At 46.3% G+C, this 15,852-nt stretch overlaps 2 protein-coding genes across 11 annotated transcripts in view; one reads left to right on the top strand and one right to left on the bottom strand.

Moving 5' to 3' along the window:
* Positions 1–12,636, bottom strand: part of LOC106746555 (putative ferric-chelate reductase 1 homolog) — a 28,794-nt gene extending 16,158 nt beyond the window's left edge. Inside the window, exons 1-3 of one of the 5 annotated variants that reach the window (XM_014623254.1) lie at positions 12,300–12,636; positions 1,640–1,959; positions 659–750 (exon numbers count right to left, since the gene is read on the bottom strand). In XM_014623254.1, coding sequence (XP_014478740.1) covers positions 659–750; positions 1,640–1,957 — 410 coding nt within the window. In that variant the 5' untranslated portion in view covers positions 1,958–1,959; positions 12,300–12,636. Of the gene's footprint in view, positions 1–658; positions 751–1,639; positions 1,960–2,544; positions 3,298–6,837; positions 9,002–12,299 lie in introns of those variants that run through there. The other 4 variants (XM_014623249.1, XM_014623250.1, XM_014623251.1 and 1 more) reach the window with 4 other exon arrangements.
* Positions 1–15,852, top strand: part of LOC106746556 — a 44,976-nt gene that overhangs the window by 19,464 nt on the left and 9,660 nt on the right. The window contains exon 1 of one of the 6 annotated variants that reach the window (XM_014623266.1): positions 5,318–5,828. The exons of 1 other annotated variant lie outside the window; for it this stretch is intronic. The gene's annotated coding sequence lies outside the window, so the exon portion shown is untranslated. Of the gene's footprint in view, positions 1–5,317; positions 5,829–15,554; positions 15,675–15,724; positions 15,790–15,852 lie in introns of those variants that run through there. 4 more of the 6 variants (XM_014623267.1, XM_014623257.1, XM_014623261.1 and 1 more) reach the window with 4 other exon arrangements.

Raw genomic sequence — 15,852 nt, 5'->3', positions numbered from 1 at the left:
AAATATGAGCCGCAAACCGCGCGTACGGTAAATACCTAATTGTGATTCATAAGTGTGACACATCGCTCCGGTGTGTTTACGTCCATATTGTCTGTGTGTGCACGTATGTGTTCATGTGTTGTATGCGCGAGAGGGCTGAATGAGTGTGCGTGACCTGAGTCGCGCGACGGTTGAGATCAGTCGCGGGAATCGTGACTCAACAATTAAGCCGTTTCCGGACGCTGACGTTTCTTGTTTCAGGATTTTACAGGTGTCCCGAAACTTAGCGATCTCCCCGAGCGAGCGCTCACGGGAATAACAAGCAGATACTCTACTCTCGCTCGCGGCCTCTTCAGGCGCGGTAAGAAATATCTGAATGCACGACGAAGATAATTAATCCGTTTAGGGCGCGGCGCGCGCCGAAGGACCGCAATCGAATTAAGCGCGAGAATCGCGGAGCGAGATATAAATTTCACGCCGAAAATTAGCGGGTAAGCCATTGCGACTCTGCTTGAAATGCAAAATGGCCCGAAAGTTCACGTCGACCGGCTCCGTTTTATGTAAGAGGATGACGGCGGAGCGAAGGAATCCCGCCTGCGCGTAGGATTCACTCAACGCTCACTTCCCTCCGGTGCTGAATCGCGCGTGATTCTCGTAACGAGTTATCGTTGTTACTTACTTGAAGATAATAGTACCCTCGTAATCGACCGGAGCCTTCCAGTCCAACTCAAGATTCTGCTTCTTGTTGGTGTTCGTATGAGTCACGGCGTTCTAAACACACGAGAAACAGGGAAAAATTCCTTCGGATGGGAAGTCGCGCTGTCATTAGATTATTCACGAGAGATAACCCGATGAATGACTCGATCTCGGGGAAACGACGGGGGGAATCGCTTTTCGCGCAAAAATCGTTTATCGTATATCACGCGAATATATATCGGCGTATTCATACGAAGCCGCGGGACATGTTGCGACTCGCGATTAACGATAAAAAACCCCGCGACGAATCTCCCGACACGCCGGGAGCTCGGCGATCCCATTTCCTCTCTTCTTCGAAATTTCGGAGAATTCATCTACAACTTGAGACCGTTTTAAACGGTGGACGGGTAAAGGCTCGAAATTCTTAAGAGAGCGAGTTAAACCACCTTTTCACCGGAGAGAACTATCCGGTTCTTTGCGCGGAGAAATATCCGCTCTTTTTATCTCGCGAGCGCGAAACCCTAGAAACGTTATATCCCCGCGGAACTAATCAGTTTTAAAGATGAGAACGAGAAAGAGAGAGAGAGAGAGAGTCGCGAGACCCGGCTGGAATAATCGAGTTAACCGTGAAAGTAACACCTTGACGCTGAAGTAACACTATAGGTCTCCTAGGCCTGCATCGCGAAAAAATAATTTATGCATTTTTTCTTGGTCTTTTATGAATTACATAAATTTAGCTTTTCTCAGCAGTAGAATGCTATTTTTCTCTGTGCAGTTGTCACACGGGCAGCATCCAACTTTTTTTTTCTGAGTAATAGAGGAATAGAAGTGTAGCGTGGCATCTTGTACGAAAAACATTTTGGAAAAAAGAAGGAAAGCGAAGGAAAACGCGTGTAGGCCCCGTGGGCCTAACATGTTACTGTCAGGATCAAAGCAAAAAGGATCACACGTCCATGTGACGTACCTGCACGCCCTGCGTACACTCGACGAATTTCGCGGAATCGGGCAGATTCGCGAATTCGCCGATGTAATCGCCGGTTTCGATGTCCCTGGCGAATATCATGAAGCCCTCGTACGCGAGCCCCTGGGGACTGCCGAGTATCAGCCGGACCCTGCCCTGTCCGGCTGCGGGTAGCACCTGATAAGGTAGGTATGACGACTGAGGGGAGATGCCGGGGTGGTGCGGCATCAGATCCGAGCATGTCTCCGGCGGTGCTCCGTTGGGTAACCCGAGCACCTTCGCGAGCACACCGATAGTCAGCAGAAGCAGCGTCCTCGACATGTCTGTAACGGAAAAGGCGCGCCGCGAAGACGCCTGTTGAACAAACGCAAACACCGAGTACACGTTACATCGTTGACGCACAAGTTGTTCCGCCACTGTCACGTCATCCTCGTTACTTGAGTGGGTTTCTCGGCCAATCTAGAAGCCATTCGTCCTTATCAAGAATGTCGAAACAATCTTGATCACGGAGATATTAATCGTCTATTTTACAGCGCTTCCAGACCGTCTCAAGATTTTTAATTCCACTTAATTATAAAGATCACGACAGGAAGTTGCGATAAATAACGGTCTCTCGGGATATTTCTGGCGAGACGGAATTGACCGCAATTTGGCCGGGCCCGACATTTTAAAATAAATTTTCGCGCGAATTATTTTACGCTCGCGTTAATTTTATTGCAAAACTCATTATATTACGACAAAATGGATATGAAATTATTCACTCGTCTTTCTCTATATATTTGCAATGTAATAATTAAATTTATTTTATTATTCATATCATTTACTTATAAGTAAATTTATTATGCGTTATATGTACTTATAAGTAATTTATTATTATTACTTCTCGGTCTTATATGAATTATACATACATATATATATGTAGCACGAGTAATTACTTTACATTGCTGTGTGACATTCGTGTCGTGTAATTCCACGTTGCTGGATTTCGAACGTTCGAGTTGCTCTTAGCGTCGGATTTGCAATTTGCTTTATTGCATATGTCGACGTGTTTCGCATCAGTAAATGCCAGAGAGAGGGAGAACGAGAAAGAGAGAGAGAGAGAGAGAGAGGGAGAGAGAGAGGGGATGGATGAATTACCGCGATATCAATTGCGGACTCTTTTTCGCCGGGGATAATCACAGACGATCGAGAAATATTTAGATGAGACCCGGTGCACTTGTTTCAACGCGACGCAGACACCACGGCGGAGCTATTTAATCGACCGTTCGCGTCGCTGTCGAATTTATCCGGTGTGACGTGAAAACGGGAGTATGCATCGGACATGTTCACTGTCGCTTGTCGTGTCTTATCCGCAATAGTCGCGTGCGATCGGACGCGATGTTGTAACAGTACTACATAAATTTCCACTTCAATGCCCAGCATTTACACGAGTATAACTGATGAACGGCCACGCGGGCATTGCGGAAAACGATGACTCGATTGATCTTTATTTATGAGCGATGATCATAATTTTATGCGACCTATCCTCCCGGCAAGGATACCGGCTACGGCTATTCTTGAACATTCCTTGCGACGTTTGTCGCAGATACTGCAATATCTAGAATTCCGATAATCGTTATTTGCGATGCGTACTATTAAAATATTGATACGAGATATAAGGTGAGTCGTGTGCTTATCGTACATGTAAGCCACGAAAAATACCATGTAATATGTTCGTACATTAATATTCCCTTTCAGGGACAATAATCCGTCTCGACGTTGCGTGATTCGTTCTTAACAGCCGGTAATAAAACGGTCTGATAATCGCCACAAGGAGACATAATTGCCATTATTATGCGAATATAATATAAAATAAACACATAAATTTTTCAACGAAACATCACCATCGTAAAAGCTAGAAATTTATTGGCTACTACGTTACTTACAAGATCTGATTACGAATATCACTCATAATGAGGTCTGATTAGAATTTAATTCTGGAAAAGCTCATTTTAAAAAAGAAAATCCGCCATTTCAATTTTCAAACAATTCCAAAAAACATGCTAGAACGAAAATCAGTTGAAACGTGATTTTCGCACTTCGGTTGACACTCAGACAAGCTAGCATTATTTAGAGCCCAGAAACAAAATGACACATCGGTCACGACACTTTTCCTCTACTCTCATCGGGCGTTCGCGGATACGTAATTATTCGCGACTGTAATGAGTCGCGGACAAATCGCGGAGAGAGAGGCTGCCGGTCGGCGATAAGCTGCTAATAGGGCCTTCATTATATACATATTATAACGCCGGGGCTTAATTGTCCGGTCATGCGAGGCATCGTATCGATGTGTAACGAGAGAGCCCGCTATATCGAGGCATTAATGAGCGGCCGGGCGCGCAAGGAGTGAATGACTCCGAGAAGGCAACGGCGGGCGCGCTCGTGGCCGCAGCCCACGCCTGAAAGAGCTGACTTTCACCTATTGAGAGTTTAACTCCCGCGAGTTCCTTACCTCGCGCATTCCTCAGCGCCCCGTCGCTACCGAAGTATTTCCCCATGCACGTGTTACGTAACCCCCGGCGGACCGACTGACCCTCGCCATTGAAATGCCACCACCACCGCGGCGCAACCGTGACGCTGGTCCGTTTTGCGACGTTTCCTCGTGCAACCTCTCGCAGAGGTCGAAAAATAGCGCGTTTCGCAACGTGTATCGCCTTATCTATCTCGCCTTGCGACGCGAGTCGTAATTCTCTATGGAGTTGCGACATTCTTCCGAGATAGCGGCGAAGGTCCCGCCGGAAAGTGTAACAACGCCGGTCGGCCGTGTTATTGACACGAATTTAGCTCCGTGTTTCCCGACAGCGTACGCGCTTCAGCGGGAAATCGAGCTGCTTAGTCAGCGATAATAATCGGTACAGTTTTTCTTTTCACGCGACTTCCATGAATCCCTGCGCAACTGCGAGATCGACGGCTGCGTTATCCGTAGCAAGGTCGATTTTACTCGGACGATATTCGCTGAGCCGCATCGCTCAATGACGGCACACGTGCTCGGAACTCTGCCCGTTCGAGATATTCCCTGCCAGTACTGCGAATCTCTGCAGTCTGTCTTGCGCGTTCCATAGATTCGAAGTGCTGGCAGTGAATACCGATAAACGCACTTTAGCGTTCGCCGTATCTGAGAAACGTTATTGCAAAAGGTCTCTATTACTAAAACACCCTTATTATCTTATTGTCACGGACGGTAAATAAGGCGAGCAGGTGAGGAAGGTACGATCGCGCCTTTGGGAATTCAACCGGCGATTTTTCAACGCCGACTTACACGTCGACGCGTAATAATAACCGGCGAATCAAGAATGGAGATTGGAGAATTCTGGCTAATCAGCGTGGCAACATAGTTTCACAATAACGTAATACACAGCCAGGGAACAGCGGTATGACGCTCTATCGCAAAATAAACTCGCGATGTAACTTCGCAATGAGCCTCCGAATGAGATCTTCTATCGGAAATTTAAATTTGCAACATTGCGATTTAAACAATCGGAAAACAGGCGTTTTCCCGCGATAATATATTACGTTAGTGACAAAAATCTACTGACAAATCGGAAAAACCATAAATCCTCTTCTCTTTCTCTCTCTTTTTTTTCCTTTTTTTTTTTTTTCAATAGAACAGCTATCGGGAAATACTGGAATTGAAAATAGCGCGTATTACGTATGTTATTTTTAATTTCGCCGTAATATTTATATTCCGTTTCGCGCATCGCGGGACAAGGGCGACGCGCAGACGTAATAACCGATAATTGCAAAGGACATTTACAAAGAATACAATTATCTCTCGACAATGCGGCAATCATGGGCGAGTTACCGTGAGAGTCCGCTGTACAAGATCAATATTGCAGATGCACTCGAAATTTCTCTCGGACGGAGCCTGCAATTTGCAAACCGCTGCGGCTGCCACGTACACGCGCGCCTCGCGTGTGAATCCGTCGGTCGAAGCGCGAGCGCGCATACACACACACATACACACACATCCATCCATTCATATGCGCAGAGACACCCACTTGCAACTCCAGTTGTACGTACGCGCACCGAGAAACCGGGACGATCGTTTTTCCCGCTGTAAAAGTTACGAGAACTACGACGACTACCGCGTTGGAAATCCAGCAGGCGTGTTGTACGCGACAGATCGGCGGGGAATTAAGTCCGCGATAATCACGTGCGTGCCTAGCATTATCATATATCATTATCCATTGTGCCGAATGGGCACAAGGCTTTGTTTCGCGTTTACAGCGCGAGCGAGCGCGCGCGCACGCGCGCGTGTGTGACTCACCTGCGGCGTGCGGCACCTCGCGCGAACGCACACGCGTAAACGCATAACGCCCCCGTCGATGCTCCCGCGCATCCGCAGGTGGACTGCACTTTTCCTCCTGCGCGATCCTTTGTAAACGCGCCGGGGATTCCCAGCGCGACCGCCGAGCGTCGAACCGATGATTATTTATTACGCGCGCGCACGATAAACGGGGATTAATCGCCGTCGTACGGATTGCTTACCCCGTTAATTAATTGCGATATTACTCTATACCCTCGTTATCGGTCGTGCGTACGTTCCATCCTGGAACGCCATATTGGGATTCGAATGTAAACCCCCTGGAAAACGCTGCAAATTTCTCGCCGCGTGCTTTCGAAAAAGATTAACATCCCGTGCGTTTCCTTTGCGGAAATACTAATGTTTCTCACTTCAACGTTCTCCCTTGATATTCCGATCATCTCGAACAAGATCGAGATGAAAGTTAAGAGATTTAAATCGAAATTCTCTAGGAATCTCTCGCTACGCGTTTTTGAAAAAAAAAAAATCGACATTTTATGTTTTTTCTCGAGATTGCATTTGAAGGGATGCCAAAACAACGATTTTTCCCTCACGTTCTAACGTCCTCCTGATGTCGATGGATCCTTACTTTCTCGAAGAAAGTCAAGATAAAAGCAGAGATCGAAATTTGGAAAAATTCGACGAACTTTTCGCTGCGCGATCTTGGAAAAAAGCCAACATCGCAACGCGGTTTCCTTCGGATGGCACTTGAAGAAATAACTGAGACAACGTGTTTCTTGCTTGGAATTCCGATCTTCTCGTACCGAAAAGTGCCGCAATGAAAATAGAACGGAAGCGGCGAGCGATCGAATGGTCGCCGTCTCGAGAAAGCAATAGATATTAGGCGATCGTTCATTACCTCAGATCGTGGAGTAACGTTTGAGAGTTCGACACTCCAGACGCGTGGCGTTTGTGGGTCTATGCCGAAACGTTAATCACTCTCCCAGCCGGCGGAATCACGCCAGGGCGCGTCAGTTTTTCTATCTCGCGTGGATACCGCGCGCACGCTTCGTCTCGCGGGTGAAAGTTGCGCCGTGGTGAATTTTCTTACTATTACTGTACGGTGTACGTCCGCGACTTGACAGCGTTTAGCGCTCGCGTCATTCGTGAAAGCCAACGCGAGTAAGCTCCGCGTTTATTACTTAACGCAGGCGCATTATCGTTTACGCAAACAGTTCGTTCGAGCTCTTCTTATCGCGCAGTCGAGAAAAGCGGCTTCATTTGCCAAACAAATAGAAATCAGCTGTGATAGTAGTAGCGCGTCTCGCGCGCCTCGCAACGGCAGCTCAAGTTAAGACGTAGAGGGGGATCTTCCGTAATTCGGTCGCACGCGTTATTAATTATCTTTTGCCTCCTCTGCCGCGGTTTCTCTCGACGTTCCTCTTGTCCCGCGCACTTGCTCTCTGCAACGACTGGATCGTTCGTATTTTGCTCCTGCGACGTGTTCAACGCGAGAAATCCTAGGCGTCGCTCCTCCATTACGCAACACGATCCTCACGCGCTTGCACTTTCGCGCGCGGGCACCGATTGTGCGTTTCGTTTGCTGTCAGCAGATCGTAATTCATCCGCCAGGTTCAATATCACGGACCGGCGACGTACATGCTATCCGTCGGGCCCGGTATAGTCGACTCGATTACGTCACTTGGAGTAAAAAGCGTCGCGTAAATACATAATTATATGATAAGAGTAACATTGAGAGAAAGAGAGAGAGAGAGAGAGATAATATTCCGATATTAATATTGAATATTCCACGAAATGCGAAGTGAGTGGCGGAGAATATCTCGTTAATTGTCGTCGCAAATGTGCGTTCGGACGCGCCCACCATGCGCGGGCGCACCTTAATTATTAAGGAAGGTTCATGCGATCACGGAAATGTAATTTAACAGCGGGGAATCGAATTTTATTGATTTTAATTTTATTGCGCGCGAAACGCCCGGATAGAGTCGCGCGATACACGGAATGTGCACGGAAATGTATTGAAAGAGTGCCACACATATTTCAAGCTCGTGTTTATTTATTTCCTCCCCTCCCCCTTTTTATTGAGGGGCGACTCCCCTTGTCGATGAAGTTGTCAATCAGTAGGGAACAAATTGCGCCGACCATCGATTCATCTCCCTCGTGCTTTTATTACGTCGATCACTTTGTTTACCTCATTCAGCGGATCGCCGGTCTTCCCTAGAATCGAGATAATAAGTTCTCCGCCGCGATAAACCCGCAATGCAGTTCGCGGCCGCGACTCCTCCGAGTTGAACGCGCCACGTCGTCGCACAACCGGGCGCATTCACGGACGCGCGCGGTATCTCCGAATGAATAATTGCATTCGTACGGGCTTCGCAAGTTCCTCTACCCGCGCCGAATATCATCGGAACCGACAAAGTATCGGCCGTCCTCGTCGCGCTCGTGTGTTTGGCGAACGCATCGCCATGGTAACGTCGTCCCCGTTGTCCTAGAATTTCCACGGCGGGCATTACTCTCGCGTCGGTACCGCCGAACCGCAAATTATTTTATCGGTTACGTAAACCAGAACCGCGCGGTGAGTAAGAATTCCGAGGTGAGGCCATTCATCGCTCCCGTAATATTCTTAACAGTCTCTTCCTTCCTCTTCGTCGCCCTTAATGAGCGTTACCCGTTTGCCCATCGATCCCGGTTCCAATTGTTTCGCCCGTGTCTTTCGCCAGTTGGAGGCCGTCAATTGGGACGACCCCACCTGTCCAAGGCTGGAAACGGCGAACGTGACGCCACCGATTCGCGAGATCCTACCGTGGTGGCGCGATGTCCTTGTGAACGAGTCGGTTGTCCTTCGGAAACTCAACGCGCACAATCGAATTTCGCAGGAGGCCTCGAGAGAACCTCGCAAAGATACACGGAGAAAAATAACGATTTTACCGCGAAGGAAAACGATTACTCAGCTTATTTTTCTTCTATTGAAAACAACGGTTATCTCGAACAAAGAATATTTTCCTGATAAATAGTATTGAAAGATATTCATCGCAAATATTACGAAAGTTCACATTATTATTTATTCAAAAGATGAATCTGTTTTCTTCTTAGGAATATTATAAATTTTATCGAGGAAATGTTAAATTTGGTTAATTCGAATAAGAAAATCGGAGTTTTAGTTTCAGTGTTTTAATTTAATATTCTTGACTGAAGTATTAAGCTTTTTAGATTCAGAATGTATTTTGAATTAATTTGACGGTTCGCGATGAACTCACCATATCTACTTGCAGATGTATAAACTTATGAAATATCTGGAACGGGTAATATTTACTTGAATGCGGTATGTATTTTTCTGTGTGTAGGCGAAACCATGTGAAAAACGCGTTGAATTCTGCCTTCTGAATTCACAAATCGGTCCTCCTGACGCCGTGGTCCTTGAAACTTTTATAGCCGCTCCACGATTTACTCTTAATTGGACGTGTTATCATTGAATGAAAGCGAATTTGCATTTGTGATGATTTCGATAGGTTTTTTTTCCTCACGTAAGTTTTTTTCCTCACGTAGGTTTTTTTTACCTCACGTAAGAGAGTGAAACGAACCGACCGTCTCTTCTTAGGAGAGAGGATCCTTCGTCGCACGTATCTGCGGAATATATCGTCTCAGATCGCTGAAACGGGTCATCAGTGACGGCATATCACCTCTCGGAAATAACCAACTCGTTTCATAATTAATGTCGCACCAATCCAGCCGGTAAAATCCAACATTGAGCAATCCCATGTATTATTAATAACGAAATGAAATAGAGTGCACCCACATAAAGAAAAATTACAGTTATTTTCAGTCTCAACTATACCCTTTTTATGGTTTTACATCACAAAAATAGTAGTAACAAAATGCATGTAAGATTATTACAGAACGTATTAAGAAGGTATTTACTAGAATTATGTAATATTTCTTTCCCCCAAAGAAACCTGTGGTGGTTTTAAATATAGATATTTTCTGTCTAATAAATCTTTTCTCTAAAAATGCATTCCGATATTCTCAATATTATGAACTTAATATTTGTCGCAATTGTTTCAACTTTAACTAAATATCCACTTGTACGAAAACATCATATTATGTATGTAATCAATTACATTTCTACTTCTGGTAAATATTTGCCAATGGATATTAGAGTAATCGTTTACTTGAGTCAAGTAAATATCACTCGAACGGTGACACTTTTCTTCAGCGTGACACTTGTTGGAAAGATGATTCTCCAGAAACTGTAACTCTTTCGCTGTGACGATTGCAGTTACAAATATCAGACATTTTTCTCTCGATGCACGCGATAAACATATATATATATATATATATATATTCGCCTCATCGATCAACCCACATTCACTTCAATCGCTCGACTGCCGCTCGGCCGTTCAACGTGCACCATCAGGAAGAATCTAGGAGCCGATTTCTCCAAAGTCGATTAACTTCAACCGTAATCCAATTCCTCCGATCCCTCTCCCTTTCTCTTTCGCGAAATTCGGTCTCTGGAAGAAGATGGAGAGACAATTGCACCACGATTAAAGTTAATCGACGTCGGAGAGGAATCAGCCCCGGAGCGATCGAAGGGAGAACTCGGATCTAGCGGATCCACTCGATCCCGGCGCTTATCGTTGCCGAGGATCGCGTTCCCACCGACCGCGACACACAATGACCCGGATTAAAGAAAAGCTGGCTAGTAAATCCTTCCAAATTTATGTCACACTCGCGAACGCCAAAAAAATAACGGATTTATGCTCACACGCGCGCGCGCATTTCGCCGTTGTTTTCAATAAAATATACAAATAACGAAAAAGGATTCTCTCCGGCTTCCATTGCGCGCGTGTATATACGCAACAAGACAAAAAAAGCGCGCAGGAGTAACGATACACAGCGGATGTACAAATCGGTCGCGAGATTAATCTCGGTGCGAAGAAAAGGAAGTGCGACTCATCGTCACGTTTACACTTAGAATTCTGAAACAGGCAGGAAATGGCGGTTGAATTTCTTATGAGTATTTTCCACGAGCTCTCCGCGAGGCTATTTTATGAATTTTAAAACGTCTATCTAACGCGTATCTCGCATTTCGAGGGCGCGTCTCAATTTTTATATTCCGCACAATCGGCGAATAATTATAAATCTTGGAGAGCACGCGAGCGATCTTTAAGCTTTAAATATAAATGACGCGCGCATTTCATGACGCTAGTATGCTTTTCGCATCTCAGCCGATTACACGGCAAAAATCCGATTCTTTGAATTTCTGTTGTCTTTGAGCCATACAAAAACTCGGGGCTTGCAGGAATGGGAAAGATTCCCGCTCGGCCAATCGGATTCTCAGGTAACTCCGACCGAGTTTTCACACAGGCAAATGTTCGGGCGAGTATTTCCGGCTGTAGTAACGGAGATACGATTTCTCGCCATCGGGTTTTCGTGCCTGTTACCATTCCGTCATGCGAGATTTTTTTTTTGCGTAATCGGCTAAAATCGGCCGTGCAGTCATAATACCATAAAACGCATAATGCACTTGGTCGTCCGCACGTTATTACACAAAAATGTGCGGTACCGATGTAGCTTGACGTACAAAATACGTCATCAAATATGCAGATTACGTTCATATTTCCGTAATATTATACACGCGTGGATACATTTGCCATTATGCAGTTTAAATTTATTTATCGAGTAGCGTGCGAGTACGTCGAAAAGTGGATTATTCAAATGGCCTGCTGCAAATTCTAATGGAAAGCAGGTATTAATATTTCCGACCACGTTTTTACCGATCTCCGCGTATCTCGCGATACAGTGTACACCAATAAGCATTGCTGCGCGCTATTACCGAAAACCGGATCTTTTCTATGTGTGAATGTGTACAAATTCAGAGAGCTGGAGATTGGACCCGGCGACATCGGTGATACAATTTCGCGATGATACTATTTACTTGCAACGTGAATCCATGAGTCATTGCTTGCGCGTTGACTTCAAGGTCCGCGCGTTTACACGCTACCCGAGAGAGAGGGAGGAAAGGGAGAGCTTTCATTTACCCCAGGGACTTCGACATTTCGGCTGTCCCGCGAAGCGGAAACCCGCATCGGGGCCGTCCGAAAATGCATCATCAAAGTTTCACACGCCTCGCGGAAAATGGAGCGCGGCTCGGAAGAGGATTGTATAATTCCGCTCGTAAATAAACAAACGCCGCCGATTGGCCGACCGATGCGATCAATTTCACTCGCGGCGCTCATACCCCGCGAAATCATTTCCCTGCGAATGAATGTTCCTCATAGCTGAAATCGGGAAATGGAAGCCGCCGGGAGACGAAATTCGCGCGCGCGGTCTCCCGGCAGGCACTCGTGCGATCGCACTCACCGCCGATCCGTGCTCCTCCGCCGATCCTGCTGGAAAACGTGGTCCTTGCACCACCGCACGCTAAACACGCGCGGGCGGTCACGTGTACGTGCGGCGTCCTCGAATTGCAACGCAGATCCCGCGCCCGTCGATCCTCGGGCGCCGGTCTCAAGCGTCGCACATGGATCGAGATCCGGCCGGCTCTCTTCGTCCTTGCCGGGAACGACGGTCCGAGCGCGTCCGTGATTCGAATCGGCGTCCTGCTCCGCTCGTCCGTTCGAGAGCTCGATGGTAATCGCGCACGCTCCGCACGTACGGCTCCTACACGCACGGCCGCCTTATCCTCGCGCGACTCCTCGACGAGGAGGATCGAGTACGACTAGCGACGCGCTCGCTCGATCGTTTCGCGTACGTAGATCCCGCGCGGCGACACTTGTTGATCCCGCGGCGGCATACTTCCGCGCGGACAGCGGCGAGAACCACACCTTGCGAGAGACTGTACGAGAAATACAGGCCGAGTTGAAAGGCCCTCGGCCGTGAGACCAGCTCAGGCCTGTAACTACCAGCTGGTGGCGTGACCAGCCGCGCGATTGATACCGCCGATTATTAACGCGAATTTCACGGATATCCTCCAACGTCTCGTTCTCGCGCGGGATTCGGCTCGCCTGGCCGCTCGCAAACTGCCGTCCCGATTCGCCTTCTTCGATGGACCGTGTTCGTAACACGTCGCTTCTTTGCTCTGCAAGACGGATAGTGGGGTCCGCTTTCCCGCACATTTTCCTCGAGATCTCTCCTCCCGTCTCCTCGCTTGCCTCGCTACGTGCGCTTATTTCATTTCGAGTGCTGCAGGTACAGCGAGTGAGAAAATGGTGCTCGACGTCTCACGTCCAGAACGTCCTGTCACATCAACGCCCGATGGCGGCTCTCCCGGCGAAATTAGAGTCGACTTTTCTTCACGGAAAACGCCGGATTCGCTGGTGCTCGGAGTAAACTGCTAACTGACGACTAAAAGTTTAAGGGGCTTCTCTCGAGGGCAGGTAGCAAAATCCGCGTCCTTCGGCCAATGTCGAGCGGGGATCGACTTTGTATCGAACGAAATTTTCAGTCGCAAAGGTATGGTAATTATTCAGAATTGAAAAGCCGCGTTTCAAAACGATCTCCTACGATATTTCGCTCGAAATCCAACCCGATCAGAGAATTAACTGCTAATTAATTGCCGTTGGTGTGCTCATAGTTGGATAATTTCGCGCGTACTTCAGGTTGTGTTAAAATCGGCGGAATTTCGCGATATCATTTATACCGACAGACTCCTCTCTCTCTCTCTCTCTTTCTTTCTCTCGTTCAAGACACCCGCGTTTAAGCCGGCACTGAAATTCGCCAAGAGAGAGGGACTAACGACTGTGCCACCAAAACGGTACGACGGGACGTACCGTACGTTCACCACTCGTCGTTCGCCAGTCGTCGTTCACCTGAGTTTTATCGACGTATTTTTGTCATTCTCCCTCGCGTTCTGCCTCGCATACCGCCGGCCCCTCGTCGACTACAATCGCAAGAAACGTGAATGGTGCAGGACGAATTAGGTGCCGCATCGATCTCGCGAGGACGACGCTCGAACGAGGAATACGAATTCATTTTCTCTTGTAAGACTCTCCATTCGATCTGTAAAGTTACATCATTAAGGACCCAGCCGAACATTATGACATTATGACAATGTCGGGAAAGAGAAACGTTGCGTGCGTGTAAATTCGCTTTTTGAAGGACACCAAACGAAATACCGATGAGCAACCGATGAGAAAGTGAAACGGGCACTTCCTCTTGAAAATTCGATAAGGAAAAGACAGTGAAACTCGAAGGAGCTAATATACGCTTCTGCATGAAGTATTTCTTTAATTTTCAACGTGAAGACACGCGCTCCTCGCCTCCGCCTCCCTCCAAACATTTTTTCATCGGCGTGACGAGATAAATCCGGGATTCAAGATGACTAAGCTCTTCTTAGCGCCGTATTAATTCGAGACTGGAAGGTTTAAACTTGCCCGAAATGAGGGGGAAAAAGAGAGGAAAGAACGAAGAAAGAGGAAAGATTGCGCGACCTAATGAAAGCTACCATGCGACTCTTCCACGCAATTGGGATTCCGCTGGGAGAAATTGCTAATGCGAATTAACGATTGGAAAATCTCACCGGTGTACTTTATATCGGCACGCGGTTTACTTTTATCGGACGGTGTGAATTGATAAAACCGATTCCCCTGCCAAAGGCACGCTTCGAGAAATGCGTATAACGTGTTATCATCCCGCTTATCAGTTTGCATTCCGCATAACAAATTGCTTTATCGATTTCTCGCATTATAAAATAAAGTAATAGTAGTAAACGTTGTAAAATAATATTTTTACTCTAATTTATCTTATCGTTTAGATGGCGCAGTTGCTTCACAAAAAATTAACACGGTAAAATCTCTCGGGACGAAAAAATCGTTTGCTTTTTAATATGACGATTTATTGCAGGTGTATTGTTCTCTAATTGATTTTACGTCAATAAGATTTTGTCTTATACAAGCAGCTATTACGTCGTGGAGATAAAGAATTTAACCCCATATTGTACTATATTTAAAACACATACATGTATTTTTGTAAAATAAAGATTACATGCATTGCAAAACTGTGAAATTTTTGCAATAATCTTTATTCGATTTTTAAACATGAATTTTTGCCGGTTTGGAAATAAGTTTAACAGTTATGAGGATTAAAAAAATGATTTTTTTGTGTCGAATTGTTATCTACAACTTAGATTTAGATAATTATGTAATTATTATGTAATTTAGATCTTTGATTAACGAGAAAATGATGAACGGACGACCGAAGGAATTTTCTGTGAAATTACCGTTTGCTCGCCGACTTCGCAGTTTCCGCGACATTCGATAGAGGCCGGCTGTTTACGCGATTCGCAACTTCGTGGCGCCTCATGTTCGATGTAATATACAGTATGTCATATATTGACACTCAAGTTATCTCTTTCCTTTCGAATGTTGAATCCCAAAAGTGGAATTTTTTTTGCAGTAGTGCGCTTTAAATTCTGCCACGAGCAAATCGTAAAATGTTTCCTCGATTGTCCGTAATCGCCTGATAACGGGCGTTAAAAGCATTTATCCGTTGCAATCGCTCGTTTTTATTATTAGTATCGTGCCGAGGAGGAAAAGCTGGAGATTAACGCGTTTACATTTCTCCAGCCAGAATAAAAATAGCAGCGCGAGTGAATGAAAGATTTATCGAGAGGAGGAGAAAAAAGGACAAACTGCAAACGCAGTTGGATTATTCTTCTGCATATTTCAAAATTGCCTCTTTCGCAACTATCAAGAGGAAGCCTCGATATCCCGGGTGCCGAATGCTTCAGCTACACCCGTGCGTATGATAATCGATACGAACTTTTCCGCAGTCCAGTCATCAGTTGACCGCGTCAGAGGTGACACAACATGCGTCGTGTAAGATAAACGCGGAAAGTTTCTTTCATGGAAATGTGAGAATGCATTTTGTGGAATTATCCTTATTGTCGGCGATCGTGCATTACTGGAACGTGTAT

The sequence above is a fragment of the Dinoponera quadriceps genome, unplaced genomic scaffold (genome assembly GCF_001313825.1).
Source record: "Dinoponera quadriceps isolate SergipeBrazil2010 unplaced genomic scaffold, ASM131382v1 scaffold1573, whole genome shotgun sequence".
Taxonomy (NCBI): Eukaryota; Metazoa; Arthropoda; class Insecta; order Hymenoptera; family Formicidae; genus Dinoponera; species Dinoponera quadriceps.
This window is presented reverse-complemented; position numbering and strand designations above follow the sequence as displayed.